This window comes from Triplophysa rosa, linkage group LG25 (genome assembly GCF_024868665.1).
Source record: "Triplophysa rosa linkage group LG25, Trosa_1v2, whole genome shotgun sequence".
In the NCBI taxonomy this organism is placed as follows: Eukaryota; Metazoa; Chordata; class Actinopteri; order Cypriniformes; family Nemacheilidae; genus Triplophysa; species Triplophysa rosa.
Window position 1 is genome coordinate 9,085,468 of NC_079914.1, and position 17,518 is coordinate 9,102,985.

General features: G+C 37.8%; 1 protein-coding gene across 1 annotated transcript in view; it reads right to left on the reverse strand.

Moving 5' to 3' along the window:
* unc13a (unc-13 homolog A (C. elegans)) overlaps positions 1–17,518 on the reverse strand; it is a 37,945-nt gene that overhangs the window by 2,515 nt on the left and 17,912 nt on the right. The window contains exons 22-44 of the mRNA XM_057325115.1: positions 17,256–17,419; positions 17,016–17,169; positions 16,701–16,769; positions 16,523–16,612; positions 16,280–16,414; positions 15,800–15,933; positions 14,748–14,833; positions 14,273–14,399; positions 14,050–14,146; positions 13,020–13,163; positions 12,138–12,215; positions 12,007–12,030; positions 11,804–11,881; positions 11,634–11,722; positions 11,399–11,551; positions 11,190–11,313; positions 8,030–8,059; positions 6,058–6,114; positions 5,799–5,879; positions 4,889–5,036; positions 4,045–4,101; positions 1,433–1,528; positions 64–223 (exon numbers count right to left, since the gene is read on the reverse strand). Coding sequence (XP_057181098.1) covers positions 64–223; positions 1,433–1,528; positions 4,045–4,101; positions 4,889–5,036; positions 5,799–5,879; positions 6,058–6,114; positions 8,030–8,059; positions 11,190–11,313; positions 11,399–11,551; positions 11,634–11,722; positions 11,804–11,881; positions 12,007–12,030; positions 12,138–12,215; positions 13,020–13,163; positions 14,050–14,146; positions 14,273–14,399; positions 14,748–14,833; positions 15,800–15,933; positions 16,280–16,414; positions 16,523–16,612; positions 16,701–16,769; positions 17,016–17,169; positions 17,256–17,419 — 2,375 coding nt within the window. The remainder of the gene's footprint in view (positions 1–63; positions 224–1,432; positions 1,529–4,044; positions 4,102–4,888; positions 5,037–5,798; positions 5,880–6,057; positions 6,115–8,029; positions 8,060–11,189; positions 11,314–11,398; positions 11,552–11,633; positions 11,723–11,803; positions 11,882–12,006; positions 12,031–12,137; positions 12,216–13,019; positions 13,164–14,049; positions 14,147–14,272; positions 14,400–14,747; positions 14,834–15,799; positions 15,934–16,279; positions 16,415–16,522; positions 16,613–16,700; positions 16,770–17,015; positions 17,170–17,255; positions 17,420–17,518) is intronic.

The following is a 17,518-nucleotide window of genomic DNA, read 5'->3' on the forward strand; positions in this document are numbered from 1 at the left end:
GATTTTCAGTTAACTAAACAAAAATGTCGTCGAAAGATCTGAACGTGTGCGTGTTTTACTCACAATGTGAAGGTCTCGTTGTATTTGGGAGCCCAGCTGTTGTTCTTGGACTTGGTGGCATACTTTCTTTTCTTGTCGCTGAGATGAGGACCAATAATGTAGACCTCCACGAAGGGACGGAAGATTCCGGAGGTCTGCCATCGCAAGTCATTCGCAGCCACCACTAAAACAAACATTTACTTAACTTGGACTTCATTCTTCAAATGATGGTCTGATGACCTATCCCAATGGTTACTTGGCGAACACCTTCTCATAACTTCAGAGCTTAAATTTGCTTCAGTTGAGGATTAATAGGAACCAGAGATGCACCGGTATATATCGCCCGGTAATTGGTATCAGTGAATAAAAGCTAGTTTTTCACACTATCGGCTAACGGTCGCTCGCTAGTTTAAAAACAGTCGATAACAGGGCCGATATATCCTGTCAATCAAAAAAAGACTCTGTATATAGAATATGTGAAGAAACATCACCAGTTTGATGTTCAAATATTAATAGTCATTAGGGTTGTCACGGTACCATAAACATGTCTTACGATACTATACCAGCTGAAGTATCTTGATACCAAGTAGTATCACGATGCTGTGCCATGTTCATAATTCAAATCTATACAAAAAACACAGATTTAGATTAAACATTTTGCATTTACTATAGTAAACTGTATTAAACTTTGCACTATAATATTTTATTGTATTAACTGTAGTAATTGGATAAATTGTAGCAATACTGTAGTATACTTAAATATTTACTATGGTAAGACTCAAAATCAATCTATGAGTGTGCCTATGAGTTTTAGTAGTTTACTGTAGTACATACTAAAGTACACTAGATCATTTTTCACGTAGGAACTAATTCAAATGTGGGACACATTTTATTGATACAGCAGTCTTTCTAAAGGGAAATATTAGGCTTACTTTAAATGCAGAACTAAAACGGCCAGTAGGTGGCGTCAATTTTCCACTGAGTTAGTGAATCATTTAACTAACTCGTTCAAATCGCTAATTTGAATCATTTTCTCGTCCGAGTCATTCAAAACACACATTCATTTTGGAGATAAACACCGCAAAAAGGCAGATGTAAGTGTTCAAATAAATATTAATGCGCATATGCAACATTAACTACGGTACTACGATACTACCGTTTCAAAAATAGAGAGGCATCGCGGGTATTTTGAAGCTTTAGCATCGCGATGCTACCGTAGCACCGGTCCACCGTGCAACCCTAATAGTCATTATATGAATTAATAACATTCAGGTAAGAAATATTAATGTAATCTTTAGAATCTATATCGGTATTGATATCGGCAGATACCACTCTAAATAATCGGCTGTCGGTGGAGAAGTTTAGTTTCGGAGCATCCCTAACAGGAATTTACCCTTCACTGTGACTTTGTGCTCGCCAGTGTTGGGATGAGTAAAGATCTCCACGTGGATGGACACCTCTCCAACCGCATCATCAACAACACCAGTGCCTGCAGACAATAATATGACAAATCAGACTTGCTTCAATGCAGAATACCTCAACTATTCAACCTGTATTTTCTTTCTGGTTATGCTTTAAATACTTCGTATTTAATACAAGGACAATGTATGCTTTGTGCTGACAGGATCGCACAGGTGTTTAACCACATTAATAGTGTTGATTCGGGCTTGAGAGATCATTAACAATATGTAAAGCAATTTCGGTAGATCTTCCTCATGAGAGCACTTGTTAAATAGAAATTCAGAGCTCACTGTTGTGTACACAGTTGAGTTTAAACGTCCTAGGTGGATTGCATTGAGTAAATGTGTAATTAGGCAGGTAATTTACTTAGAGTGCTAATATATACAATTTACAAAGCACTTAATACTCTCTGTGTACTTGATGGAGATGATGTTTATGAGCCCTGCTGGAAAATCCAACTTAAACTGCAAGCTTTGAAACGTTCTAACCCTGATAGCACACATATATCTGGGAGACGTCTATTTGATGTCTGCATTTACATGTGCAAGACATTTTTTTGATTGTTCGCTCATCTGCAATACATTCTTAATCATAAACGTCTTACAGATGTCTATATGACATCTGACAGGAAACGTCTCGGAGACGTATAGAAAACTGCTCTTTATAAGACGTTTAGCAGATGTTTTTACGCAGCAGATGTATTCCAGATCTTTAGCAGACATCTTACAGACGTACCTGTGCTTTCTTGGAAGTAAGTCAAATGTGATTTAACTACGACCTCATAAACCAAATTTTCCAGCAGGGAACATCTGTATCTCCTAATAAGCTCTGATTTCTTAACAAGTGATCTCAGAAACACATTTCTAAATCTAAATTTGTGAGGCTTTCGGTTAGATTTTATTCTGGTGTCTATGTATTACCTACTACGCTATATACAAACGTAGTCATTTCAAATCAACAAGCAAGCATCACTTGTAAGCCTCAATTCGATGAATTCATAATACACAGACAACCAAAATAAAGTAACGCCTCACTGGATCCGCTTCGATACAGGATTGTGTTTCCGCAGACTATCATGGGTGTACCGTCTACACACATGCAGCCAAACTTGATCTCATGTAACTTGGTTGGTTGGTTGGTGGGGTGGGGGTGAGAGCAGCATTATCCGTCATCAGTCATTCAAGGGTAGAATAAGACGGAGAACATCTGATATTGTCCTTCGTTTGGTTTCAATGCAGGCAGATACATGCGGAAAAAAACACTCCCACTCATCTCCATTCGCACTCATGAAAGGAAGTGAGGTTGTGTGATGCATGGACCCCTGGGTCATCTTATGGTTCGCTCGAAGAGGAATTCACGCACACAGGTACAGGTCAACACTTTGAACTTCAGATTGTATTCTTTGACTTTCTGTCCACATTTGTTAGCTTTGACGGCCTCTATACGCATCTAAACTAGAAGTTTCATTTTTTTATTAGAAATGAATGAAAATGTATACTATTAAAAGTATTAGCAAGCGTGGGTTTAGACAACACTTGTTTTTCTTCAATTAAAATGCTCACTAAAAAAGAAACTGAACTATAAATATCTGCCCTATGTCAACAAATTCTACGGCAAAATTGCCTACAATATATAAATGTCGATAATTACAAAATGAATTCCTTGCATTGGTCAGCTGTTAAATCTGTACGTGTCTGTCAGAGAAACAGACTGAGGATGCAGTTTGCTGAGAGCAGAACCGTCTGAGCAAGCAGAGATGTAAAAGAGCCTTACAGCGGCACGCTAACAGTGATACTGACGGCTGTTGATGCAGCACTTCTTACTGTTCCGAACTAAACGGCATCTGAAGAAATGTCACGAAAACTGTTCAAAAATGTTACATTTTACACCCAAAAGCAAAGGGATAAAAACAACTTGCATGCGGAAAATCAAGTTTTAAATACATTTCTATTAAGTGATTTTTTTATTTAGTTGCATTTTTTCAAGAATTTAAATGTAAAGATGATTATTTTTATGTATTTTTTTAACTACACTAGAGCCACGTGATTCTTTGATGGGGTCCTCCAATGTCAAGTCAGGGTCAATTTTAGAATTGATGCACACTGACAAGCACATCACCTGACCCCAGGGACTAACTCTGATTGGCTGAGAAAGCCAGTCTCGCTCCAGGCTTGACGTGAGGGAAACCACAGTTGTGCTGCGCAGAGCTGCGCAGACCCTGCCTGCGGACGAGTCGAGTCAGTCATAATTATCATCATGATCTCTCACTCACTAACACTCACACACACGTTTTTGATCCGCAGTGCACGCATGCGCACTTCTGAAGTGTGTGCATTCCTCATTCGAAACACACTTCACCCTGGGCTTGTTCGCTGCTGTAGCGTCAAGATACATTCCAAACCAATGTATGTGAACATACAGCACGCTCTTCCCAGGTTCCCGCACATGCAAGGGAATCAAAAAGGCCCTTCATTTCTGTGGGAAGATATGGGTGGTCGTGGGGCATGCGATAGGCCCGTTGGAATGGGCCCCACGTGAACGTACCCTTCTCCGGGTACACGTCTTCACTATGGGAGAACCTTACCCCCTTCCCTCCATGAACTGGTGAAAGAAGAGCACGCAGTGATTGAAATTAGAGTCGAAGAGAGGTCGAAGGTGTTAGAATAAAGAGGACAGAACTACAAACTTAAGTAACAAACTTGTAAAACTTGAATGAAGATGAATTGTTTCATCTAAATAATGCCTTCAAATTGGCTGACAGCACCGTGACTTCATAAAAGCACGCACGCGTGTGCTTATATACTGTACTTGCATGAAGCAGACACTAATTACAATTTAGATGATCATTTATTAAAGTGCCTCTGCCAGAGGCATCTCGACCTAAAGTGTGTCAGGATTCCCAAAGTGTTTGTGTGTATGTGAGAGAGAAATAGCAATACAGAGACTAAATTTGCCAAACTAATAAAAAAGAATGGAAAATGGTAATACTGACCATATTAACATCATGGTATATTTATGCTTCCATTATAGCACAAAAGATTGTGAATTATTATTGGACATTTTAAATACTAAATGCTTAAATTCATAACCTTTGTCCTAGAATGAAAAAATATCAATAATAAATGGCTGAAATTAGAAAAATGCACAACAAAATGCTCCCAGATACATATAACTCACTGTATATATTCATATATATATGAAGTAAGGCATAATGTACATCCAGCCAGTCATCATTACAGTTTGTGACAACAACCGTCTGGATGTACACGAGCCTGCTTATCACACGGCTACTTGCCACACGAGTCAATTATTGAACACACAACATTTATTTGAAATCAGAATCGAGCTTTCCAGAATGACTTGTAAAGTCATTAACACTGTGCCTTACCCTGTGCATTCTGGGATTGAACGAAGGTCTTGATGAGTTTGTCGGTGGCCTGAGTATAGAGGGACAGAGCGTAGTGCAACGACTGCAGGTCTGGACTCTTCTCCAAGAAGGTCTTCTTCAGCCCCACACCTCCAGCATGGAAGTATTGCTACAAAAACCCCAAACAAGTATCATCGGGATGACAAAACCGACTAAATTACAATTGGGTTTATTATAAATATAATAATTTTATCAAATAAAAAATGGGACATAAAATGATTCCTTTAAAGGGATACTCCACCCAAAAATGACATTTCTGTCATCATTTGCTTACCCTCAAGTTGTTCTAAATCTGTAAAAATGTATTTGTTCTGTTGAACACAAAGAAAGTTATTTGGAAGAATGTAAGCAACTGAGATTTCTGGGGCACCATTGACTACCATTGTAAGAAAAATTAAAATGGTAGTCAAAGGTGCCCCAGAACTGTTTGGTTTCCTATATTCCTCAAAATATCTCATTTTGTGTTCAACAGAACAAAGACATTTATACAGATTTGGAACAACTGGAGGGTGAGTAAACGATGACAGAATGTTCATTTTTGGGTGTAGAATCCCTTTAATGTGTAAATTTAATTTAAAAAAAAACGATGTTGCTTTACGTAGTGCATATTTTAACCGCATACTTATATAACAGGTACTGCTAAAGAATTGCCTCTTTTTGATGTTGTTGTAAATCAAAAACATAAATAATTTTATTTAGTTTTTTATCACACACTGTGCACATAAGTATACCAGTAACTTAAAAAAGGCTACTGCAAAAATGCAATATTTGCTATGTCCACATAATAAACCAAGAACAAACTTTATTATAAAAAATTATATTAAAATGAATAAAATATTACAGTCTATATGTAAGCCACATTTATACCCACCTTTATAGTGTCCAGTGCTAATTCAATTACAGCACATTGTTTAGGGGACAGCGCCTTGGCCTCCTCTCGAACCATGTGCTCCTAAGAGAAGAGACAATTTCTTAAGTTATTTAAGATGTAAGTGAATAAAAGTCCTGGAATTACAATTAACATCTTTGCTTTTCGCACGAAACGGATGATCATTTTACACTGTTTATCTCTGGTGCTGCACTTCACGGTGCTAAAAACCCTTTCAAACTTGGTAACAAAAAACATGTACCTTTAGTTTGGAGAGCTGACCGAGCTCCTTCGCTGCATTGAATATGAGCTGAGTGCCCTGGAGAAATAAGAGAAAACAATGGAGGAAGCAAAAAAAAGATGAAAGAGAGACCATTAGTCAGGTCACAGACGTCAACAAAGACGTAGACAAAAATGTCACGTGACAAAGGGCAGAAACAGACAACCTCAAACGTCTCACACACAATCCCAGCGTGCTTCGCTTTCACACACGCATTCACACACGCATTCACGCGCCTACACAAACTGTTTGGAAGTGCAACATGAGACAGTAAACTAGCTACGCACATAAGACGAGACAAAGTTGAAAGTTTTACAAACCAAGTAGGTCCAAAGCCTGAATAACAACACACTGTTGATATATCTAGTATCTACGACTGGCTGATACTCTACTTTTAGGATATATCAAGTGAATGAGGCTTGTGCACCTTTATTATAATGTACCATACCATACCATATATATAACGTTATAACACTCCTTCTAGGAACAAAGTTAGCAAACAGAAATAGTCCCGAATATGAAGAAATAATAGCCGTTTTTGACCAGCAAGGAGATCAAAATCTGAACCGACTATCATACATGCATTATTGAACCTGGTTCAGAGATTTGAAGGGGTTTGTTGTGTCGGAGCACCTGTAATGAACTATGTGAGGGTTCAAGCTATGGTGTGTATAGGGAAACCCACACTGCAAAAAAAAGTCGTTTCATTTTGATTTCCAGTAAAAATATCAAAACATACTTAAAATGAAATACATTTACTTAAAAAGCTAATTACGCAGATATACAAAGATATTTTCAGAGCATGTGCTGCCGAATCGATTAATCGATTTCAAAATAAATGTTTGCGTTTATACAGTATAATATATGTGTGTGTGGCGTGTAAATTTATATGTGGATATACTTACCCAAACTTGCATGTATATGTTTAAGAAATATGAGTAATAAATATTTATTTTTATACATCACTCCCAAAAAATGGTGCCATATAGCACTAAATGTGGTTCTTGGCTCGTAATCATATGGGGAACCACTTTAAGTGCTATATAGAACCATATCTTGGTGCTTCAGTGGTTCTTCAGAGGTTCTTCAGCGGTTCTTTGGGATGACTGAGGTGCTATATAGAACCGCTGAAGAACCATACAGGGGCTGAACAGGTTCTTTATACGGAAGCGGTGATATATGGTTCTTTAGCGGTTCTATATAGCACCTCAGTCATCCCAAAGAACCGCTGAAGAACCACTGAAGCACCAAGATATGGTTCTATATAGCACTTAAAGTGGTTCCCCATATGATTACGAGCCAAAAAACACTTTTAGTGCTATATAGTACCTTTTTTTAGTGATCATGTAAATTATATTTAAATATACATTATATATTTTTCTATTTAAGTTTGATGTATCTATATATACACACATGCATGTGTGTGCATTTATATATACACGACAGGCACACACGTATTATGTAAAAACGAAATGATTTTGGAATCGATTAATCACGATTAATCAATTTGACCACTAGTCTTAAATTAAATATATTTTTGACTGCAAGTGTAAACATCACCAAATTGTATTAAAACGATTCGTAACTAAAATCTAAATAAATAATTAAAAAAACTAAATAGTAGTATAATCATCATCATATACAATTTTGCATCTCAAGTAAATGAATCTAGTTTTTTGAATGTTACGATATTTTTACCGCAAAATCTGAATTTAGGAAATCCTGATCAAAGAAATTATTTTTCGCAGTGCACAACTGCACTAGTAAACAAGGGTACAGAAACATTGTTTTCATCGGTTTGTTTCAACAGGGGGACCCAAGTCACATAGAGAAGAGACACTGAGAATGAGAGAGAGAGAGAGAGAGAGAGAGAGAGAGAGAGAGAGAGAGAGAGAGAGAGAGAGAGAGAGAGAGAGAGAGAGAACACATTGAGCTGAAGGGATTTAGTTCTTACATCACTGTGACAAGCAAGCTTCACCCTGCCCTGTGAAGAAAAGATAGTGTGATTAACTTCAGCATTGGTCCTGACTCTCTGTAATTGGCTGACAGTGTCCATTACCCAGTAATTGACAGGCCAATGGGCCAATCACATGATCTTTAGAAAAGTCAAATGATAAAAAAGAAAATCTATCAAAAGTCTGCCATTTCATTTCAGTAACACAGTTTGCTGTTATAGCAATTTTTATATAGATTTTTGCTTTGATTTTGGACCAATTACAGGTGGCCCCATAGATCACCTTTGTAAGTTAACTGCTGTGAACACAATTTTGTGTGTCATTACAAATTGAGGTGATAAAACAAAATGATTTTCTGTGGCTATTGCGTTACACTTTGAACATTTAAAATAGAAAACTCTATTCCTTTATTTTGTTGCTACAAAATCAAATACAACGGCACCGCAATTGTGTTAGCATGAAATCTATAAGAAACAATAAATGCACAATACAATTCATACAACTGATGAACACACTACCACACATTAATTTAATTTTAAATTTCTCAATAACGCCCGAGAATGTGTGAAAAACATAACAAAAAAACCCGTCCCAGAAGACACAGTACAAGAACTTGGTCTTTCACTAGGCCAAGACAGAAACCAAATACCAGGACAGACTGACAGAATAATGTCTGCAGAGAGGCTATAGACAGTCTTGGAATATCAGATGCAAGCAACAACCCACACAGGAAAGGTTTCAAACAGGTGACAGTGGGAGGAGCCAGAGTAGAGAAGGGCGGGGCAACCTGATAAACCAGTTAACGTCACACTTTAAGACACCCGCAGAACAGACCCTCACCAGGATGCAAGATAAACTAATCTAGACACCCACCTAGTGTCCCACTTCTAGGAAAACGAACAGAAAGCATATCAAGAGAGGGGTTGGCAGTCAGAATTGGGGGCGGACATCATATCGGAGGTTTTTGTGGGGAAGGGGGCCTCGTCCAAGTCAATCAGGAAATGCACCATGCTACAGCCACCTCGGGTGTACAGACCGGTGAGGTGGCCAGGGGAACGGAAGGTGCCACGAGATGAATGAGAGAGGGACAGAGAGAGGGAAAGGAAAGACGTGACAGACGGATGAAGATGCATTTGACAAGGAAAGAAGGACTTGGCAGCCACATAGAGCAGAAGGGAGGGGAGGGGAGGAGGAGGAGGTTACCCGGCGTGTATGGACTGCGGGACACACAGACGGACAGACAGAAGTGCTCTTGTACTTACTATCATCTTTGGAGGTGGAGCGGGGGGAGAGCGAGAATGTAATAATAACCAGAGAGAAGGGTCAGTGAAGCTACAAAGAGCCCCACATCAATTCAAAGTAGCATTTACATTTAACTCCGCCCAGGGGTGTTTACCTGGAGGAACCTACAATGTTTTTGGTGGCCAGTTAAAGTTAACATGAAATGGTATTCGCAACTCTTTTAATGTCTGTAATGCTAAGGATTTTCAGGAAACTGGATTTTTATTGAAATAAAAAATATATTCTTTGGTAATGGATTGGATTGTGAAAATCTACTTCCAGTGTTATAATTGTTATTTACTAAGACTATTAAAACATTTTCGGTAATTGAAATCAAATAAAATATTGGCCTAAATTTAAGAAAATATATACTTTAAATAAAAATGAGAAAATAATTTGAAATAAATGATTGAAATAAATGCACAAAGATGATCAACTAAAAATTAATAAAAATTTAACTAAAACTAAAATAAAGATAAATTAAACCTATAGAGCAGTATAAAAAAATAATAAATAAATGATAAAATACTAAAATCACATAACATCTAAATAAAAATTAAAACTGAAATAAAAAATAAACGTATAGGGCAGTATATAAATAAACAAATAAATAATAAAATGACAAAAGAACTTAGCAAAAAACTGAAATAAGGCACAAAGATTATTCACTAAAACTACATAAAAACTAAACTTAAACTGAAATAAAACATATTAATCTTATAGGGCAGTATATAAATGAATAAATAACTAATAAAATGACAAAAGCACATTACAAAATTTATTTAAAAAAATAAAGATGAACTGAAAATACATCAAAATTAAATCAAAACTGAACGATAAATTAAACGTATAGAGCAGTACAACAATAGAATAAATAAATAAATAATAAAATAACAAAATCACAAAATGTCTAGAAATTAAACGAAGATTAACATAACTAACAATATTCAATCAAAAGCTAATTGACACTATTACCAAAACAGAGCCAGATCTGAATGTGATATTTCAAATTGTCGGCCACTTCAGTCCTTAAACACCAATACGTTCAATTTGGAAGAGATTTGACTTTCACCTTTGAAAGCCTTTCTGTATCCTATCCTAATGCTTTTCAAATCTATCATTAAATGTTATCATTGACATAATCTTTAAAATGAAAGTAAAACAACTTTTTGGACAATATTTTAGATTGAATCCATTTCCTACTACAGTAGCTTAATGCTTCATTAGTTATTATTAACCAATAGATGCGGAGCAATTCATTTGGCTTTCATGTTGACTTTAAGTAGGTACCAATAGGGAGAACTGGCTCCCATCCATATGTTAATAAATACAAGTAATGACATGGGTCTCTTTTGTCAAACTAAACAAATACAAAACAAAAACAGATAAAGAACAACAGTTATATCAAGACAAATTAAAATCAGTAACAGTGTCATCTCTGCTCCTGTAGAAATGCACTCAAAATAGTATTCAGTATGTGTATAGAAATAAGGTGAATTAAACAGGACCCAAAGCAATTTCTTTTTCAAATAATAATTGCTAAAATGCATAACCGTGTGACTACAGGACCAGAGAGCAGTATTGAGAGGCGTTTGAATGATATGGTGCACTCCCTTGCTCAACAATATTTAAAAGATGAAGAATGTGTTTTGTTCAAGGTGATTGATTTGGGAAAGAAGCGTGTTTAAGATTTCCAGTTTCTCTCAGTCTCCATGAACCATAAAACACACCACCATGAATAATCTTCACGTTTTGCAGACGTGTTGAATCATTTTCTGTAAGTTGTCTACGTAAATCTGCTCTGACGGAGGTTTTAAACCCCTTTACGTTGTATGGAAAGTATCAAGATCTTATTTTGTAGTCGGAAATTGTTATTACCGTTTGGTCAGTCAGTGGCGGCAACACGATGGTCTTCTCCATTGTGTTCATCACCAGCTTCCAAAGCTCCTTCAGCACTCGCTTCAAAACGGTCTTCTCACAGATCTTGGCAAACAGCGTGAGGCTGACGTGAAAACAAAGTGAGGCGAGATGAGAGGACTGGAGGCGTGAAATTTTCAGGAAAACGTCTATTTATATAAGAGTCTTACTTGCTGTCGAGAAAGTCCATGATGGGCTGCAGGACGTTGTCAGCATCTTGTGCCACGCTGCTGCAGGCGCTCGCTGGCACGTTTCCTGTTCCCTTCACCTGGCTAAGTATGTCACCCATCTGCTTTACGTTTTCTTCAATGTTTGGCTGGAAACTAAACGGGAACCGAGCAGAATGCAGATGTTACTCCAAACACAAATGAAAAAAAGAACTTGAAGGGTATCTCAGCGTCTTACCTGGTGGCGAAGATCCTTGCGAGATCATCCAAGACATTGTTGAGCTTCACCTGCAGCTCTTTCAAGATGTCACTAGCTTCAACGTTCAGCTGGAAGATGACATAAAGCTCTTAAAACGCAGATCTAGACATGGTCAAATAATGATGTTGATGGTTCTGTGGTTTACTTACACCTTTACCTCCCATGGCCTCAAACATCTTCTCAAGCTGGACCCTGAGTTGCTGGATATTGTTTATTAGGATGCATGGCTGTGTGAAACATAGAAAGCAGTGAAAATGCATGCTAACCTAACACGCACTTGAATCAAAATACTCTTGAAGCTCAACGCAAGATGAACTTGTCAGCTCGTTGCTTATTGTTATTAAAACCATACCTTTACAGCCCCGTCCTTTGCATTCTAGAGTCAAAGCAAACAAGAACACAGCATGAGTTCGAAGTTTCAGGCTTGAGACAAAATTGGGACGAATTTAGGACATATTCCCACAGGGTGTGTCCGATTCTTACCACTTTCTCCTTGGTGCAGTGGTTGGGGAAGTCTCTGGAGATAATGTCGGCATATGAGAGCAGAACATTGCTGATTGTCTGTGGGGTAAAACGGTGTCTTAAAACGAGTCCCAAGACGACATAAAGCTATTCACTACATCAACTGTCAGGCCAGTTTCACTTACACTTAAATATCCAAGCATTCTTAAATCAACATACATTTACTTGAAAAGCAAAACGACCTAAAATATTAAGTTTTGAAAAAATAATATAAAGAAAAAAGAACAATTCTAAATGATTTATTATACTTTTGCTTGAAACCAGATAAAATATTTGCCAAGAGGCTAAGGAAAATAATCCTAAAATAATTACGTCTTGAAAAGGTCAAACCTATTTTAAGGTTATTTTTTCTCACACCCATTGACATTTCATGTATTTTCTACTCACTTCATTTAGATTTTTTTTTTCAGAAAACAAGGTTCAATATCTTAATTCATTTTACTTCTCAAGTAAAGGAAATGTATCTTGATTTAAGAATTTTAAGGTATTTTTACTGCAACCAGATGAAAAAATAATTTCTTTTTGCAGTGTTTTCAAACGACCCATTTTTCGAATCCTTCTAAAAAAAAGAACTAAACCAGCACGAATTTAAGACACGATGTACACAACCGGGATTTTCTTTCTCAAGACGAGCTTGACAAAAAAAAGGTTCCAATTCTTAGTGGGTGACGTCAGCAAACCAACATCTAAAACTCTAAACATATGCTGGCCTGTTAAAACTATTAATAAAGAAAATAAAGAAGATACTGAACATCTGGAAAGATCTGGAACTTTACTATTCTAAATATGTCTTAAAATAATATTATAATTAATGAGAGCTTTATTGCAATGTCAACTGAGAACCTTGGCAAATCTCTTCATGTAGTGTCCGACGATCTGCGGGTCGGGACACTCCAGCTTCTTAATGATCTCAAAACTCTGGTTAAGCTGCGAGAAGACATCCACCACCGAACAGGAGAAGAGCGCATGCTCTGAAGTTTGCTGATACTGTAGGAGAGAGAAAGTTAGATGTGCCGTCAGAGAAACTTCTGGAATAAGAGGAACGAGGGGCCAACATGAGCTATTTGCGACCAGACGTGTCAGGTGCAAGCTCTTTCGTCTGGAAGTAATTGGGTTGAGGTGAGACTGTGGCAGTTTCCCAAAGGGGTATCGGTGGGACTAATGAAGTAAAGACTGCGCTTATTGGGTCGGGAACATGCGGAGGACCGCTCGTATATCACATTTTGACGTGTCTGGCTGCAGGCTGGAGGTCTGTTGTTACTTATTTACACCTCCTTGTAAATAAAATAGCAAGTAGTTTTGCCTTCAGCTTTGACTGAAGAACCTTCATCTTTAAAACATAGAATTTTGCAATACTCTATTCTAATAATAATAATAATAATAATGCAATTGTAAAATAATACATTTAGTGATTTTGAACTTATTTAATAAATATGAATATTATTTATTGTTTTATTATATTGCAGCATATCAAATGCTTTAGAAATGTACAAATCTAAATAGGAATCAAACGAAGGAGTCAAAAGTCTGACTCTATGTTGAAAATAAAATGTAGGATTTCAGGATTTTTTTTTAAACGCAGGACTTTATAGAAAATTAATTTTCTATAAAAAAATTAACAAAAAATACAATTTAAAACCGGTTTAATTGATCAATTTAGGTTTAATTGATCTTTTTTAATTATTAAAATGTATTTAATTTATAAATCAAAGAAACATGTAATAAGAAATCTTTAAGAATCTTTAAATTAAATTAATTGTTTACGCATAGAAAATTGGTATAGCTAAACAGGCATTTTTATTGATTTATAAACAATGACGTCAGTTAAATCAACATCAAATGGACTTCAAAAGGCAAGTGATATACATCTCACCCCGTCTTTTTTGTCTCGCTCCAGGGCACCGTGCAAGAAGTCTCGAGAAACCTCTTCATTCTCATCCAACCACTGAATAACAAACGGTTCAAACCACCTGCAGAGAAATACAACCACCTGAAGCTCTATTACCCATCATTCCTTGGGGTCTGAGTGACATTTTGCGTGTGTATAATTCACATAATTTCTACTGAAGTTGCAGGGCATGGCGGAAGTTACTCACGCAGGATATTCAGGCACCCGGCTCTTGAAGAACGGCAGATCTTTGCAGTACTCATTGTAGAGCCATTTGACTTTAAAGTGCAGGTTCATGTAATCGGCACTCTTGCACAGGCGGTTCTTTTCATGCTCTGTGAGGTAAAGATAAAAGCACTTCACGATCAGTAGAAGGAACTTAATGACAGATTCATCTTTGCGTAGCTGAGCACCCCCGCTGAATCAGCAGATTAGAGATTGCCGACATTTCACCAAGTGTGAAATTTAAGGGGAAGCCCTGCTATGCACTCAAACTTTTTATTGCATCTCATCTGCTGGCAAAGTCAGCTGAAACTTTATAATGAAGCATCATGTGGTTTGAGATCATGATGAAAATCAAACAGCTGCATCACATGATGAAAATGAAAGGATCTTTATGAAGATTGATGTATACCATGAAAAAACAATGGTTTATGAAGTCAAGATCCGTATTTTAGACTCACCTTCCATTGCGTATTTCATATCTTGCGCAAACAGGTTCCACATAACCTCTGCACTTATCTTTCCAACATTGAGCTCCTGGGGAAACCTGTATGGAGCACAAATAAGATCAGCATCTTAAAAGGGATTACGTAGCAATCTCGCAGCGATTCCTAACTATTTTACATGGTGGTTAATTTATTTGTGGTCCTTTGAGGCACGACATTTTGTTCCACTGTATGTGTCCCAACCTGACTTGACTTGACATAACCTAAAGCTCAACCTGACTTGACTTGACATATTGTGCTGATGATGTCATTTGGAGCCAGAGTCTGCGCAGTGGTGGAGCCGAGGTATAGACACTTTCAGCAGCAACAACGTAAACAAATGTTATGTGGCCCAAACGTAACTTCTGATAGACCTCCGCAAAGAATCTATAACCGTCGAGTAGTATTAACATATCATATACAATAAAATATGAATATAAATTAAATATAAACTAAATTGTTATATTATAACCAAACAAATACCGGTAGTTAACTTCTGGCCAGGCGCATGCGTCTGATGAAACCGTCTATGAAGGCTCCGCCCATATTCCCGATGACTCAATCGCAAATGAACCAACCATCTTGCTACGCCCACTTTCTAAAACATCTTATAAATACCTAAAACCAAACTTATTTTAAAAACGAACACTTGAACTTGAACACATAAGAACTTACTAAAATGACAGAAACCATCTCTGGCAAAAATATATTTGAAGAGCAACTGGATTTTTCAGTTTGGCGTGATTCCTGTTCGTTTACATGGAGAGGGTGGGGCTTATGACCTATACTGCAGCCAGTCATCAGGGGGCGATCAAATAGCTTTGGCTTAATTTTTCAGGACGTACGGCACGCTTGTTTTTAGTACGATCTGCTTTCGCCCCAGCCATGTTGAGTTTAGGGGCGGAGCTTAAGTGGAGCTTTCTTATAATCATTATACATTGTTGTTATTTTCATTTACATTGTATATTCATACGAAGATCAGGATGGATTATGATTTTGTATTATGTGGCATTTAGTGTTGGACTTACTGGTTAAGGCAAGGGGTGTATGAGTTCTTGTCCTCTTCAATAATTGACACAATGAGGGTGATAAGCTTAGACCAGAAGTCCAGATTCTTGATGCTCGGACCTTGTTCCTCCGGAGGAACCTCTCCTTTTTTACTCTGCAAAAAACACATCAGTTTCCAACCTTGAGGCTCATCATATCGTCTCTCAATATGCAACTCTCTGGAAGAAATTACCGACTTAGATGCACAGTAGGAATGACTTCTAACTAGCAAACTAACAGGTGAAATATGTCAAACACTCCGGGGAAGTTATACAACGAACTTGCAGCAAAATGTAGCAAGGTTAGATGTTTAATTCAAAGGGAAGGGTGTTTGATATTCATAAAGAGGGTCGATGACGGCTTTAATGAGACGTAAACAAAGGCTTTGAGGTGAAATACATTGTTAACAGATGACCAGACTTCTCCTGAGGCGATCGTTGGGTCACGTAAGGTCGACTTACCGGGTCAGTTTGGTACTCTCGACTATACAGCTCGTGGCAGTTGTTGAAAATGTACTCGTATGTGGAATTGAGACAGGCTTTTACACAATCCTTCACCACCTGACTGGCACGAGGAGGACTCTGGAGCTCTTGGACCTATGAAGAAAAGTTCACCGTCGATTTCTGTGCAGATTTTGACTTTTGACAGAAAAGTGTTGAAACAGGCATTTATCTTTTTATTAGCATCGAGCATTAAAAAAAGACCTTCATTCTGAAAAACGTGATGCTGGTCAGTAGATCAACAGTGGACTTGAGGTCTTGTAACCTCTCAGGACTGCTGGCCGGAAAATTATTCTGTTACACAAAAAACGAAATTGTCAATTCATCAAGCCGACAAGTTTTACTTAAAAAATGTTGTTAGAAACCTTGTTTGACACAATACCCTGTACATGGAGAGGTCAATCCTCAGTGAGTTATGGAGCTGGTCGAGAAGCTTGACAAATCGCTCTTTCTGCGCAGAAGCAGCACCAATAATATGAGACCATAAACATTCAAGTTATCTCGCTGCATCCTGCGGTGAACATCCAACCCGGCCCACAAGACATCAAACTCCGCCTACATCCAAGTGGGTGTGGCTTCTGACATTGCACTTGAATGTGGGCGGGGTTGAAAGTCCACCGGATGCGAGCGAGACGCCTGTCTAAATACCAGACACAGAATGCTCAAAGTATTTTTCGACTTTGACTGAAGCACCCACCCCAAAGTTGGAGGCAGCGAAGCGGTCGGAGGCAGACACATTGTTGGTGGCCTGAGTCGTGTGAGCGTAGTAAGCGTTGATGTTGGCTAGCAGAGTGCTCATGACAGCGGGAACTCCAGGACACATGTACTTTGACGACAAGCATGCAAAGTGTCTAAAACCAAACATATACATTATTGACTATTGATTATATCAGTCATCGCTATTGTGTGACCTCGAAATGACTGTGTGACAATTTACGTCATGGCTTGATAAATGGATTCCACTCCGTAACGCATGGCAAACTCGTCCACGATCTCCTGGGGCGTCTCTTCAAAGTAAACCTTCCAGGCGTCGTCACCCTTGGCATCCGGTATCTTCACCACTCCGGTATTCTGCATGTCTGTTAAATAGTGGAAAAGGTTCTGTGGGGAGATCGAAAGAAGGTGTTCATCCACTGGTCATTGATATAATTAGCTCTCTGAAGCAGGGATTATGCAGTTTAATTAGACATGAGCTAGATA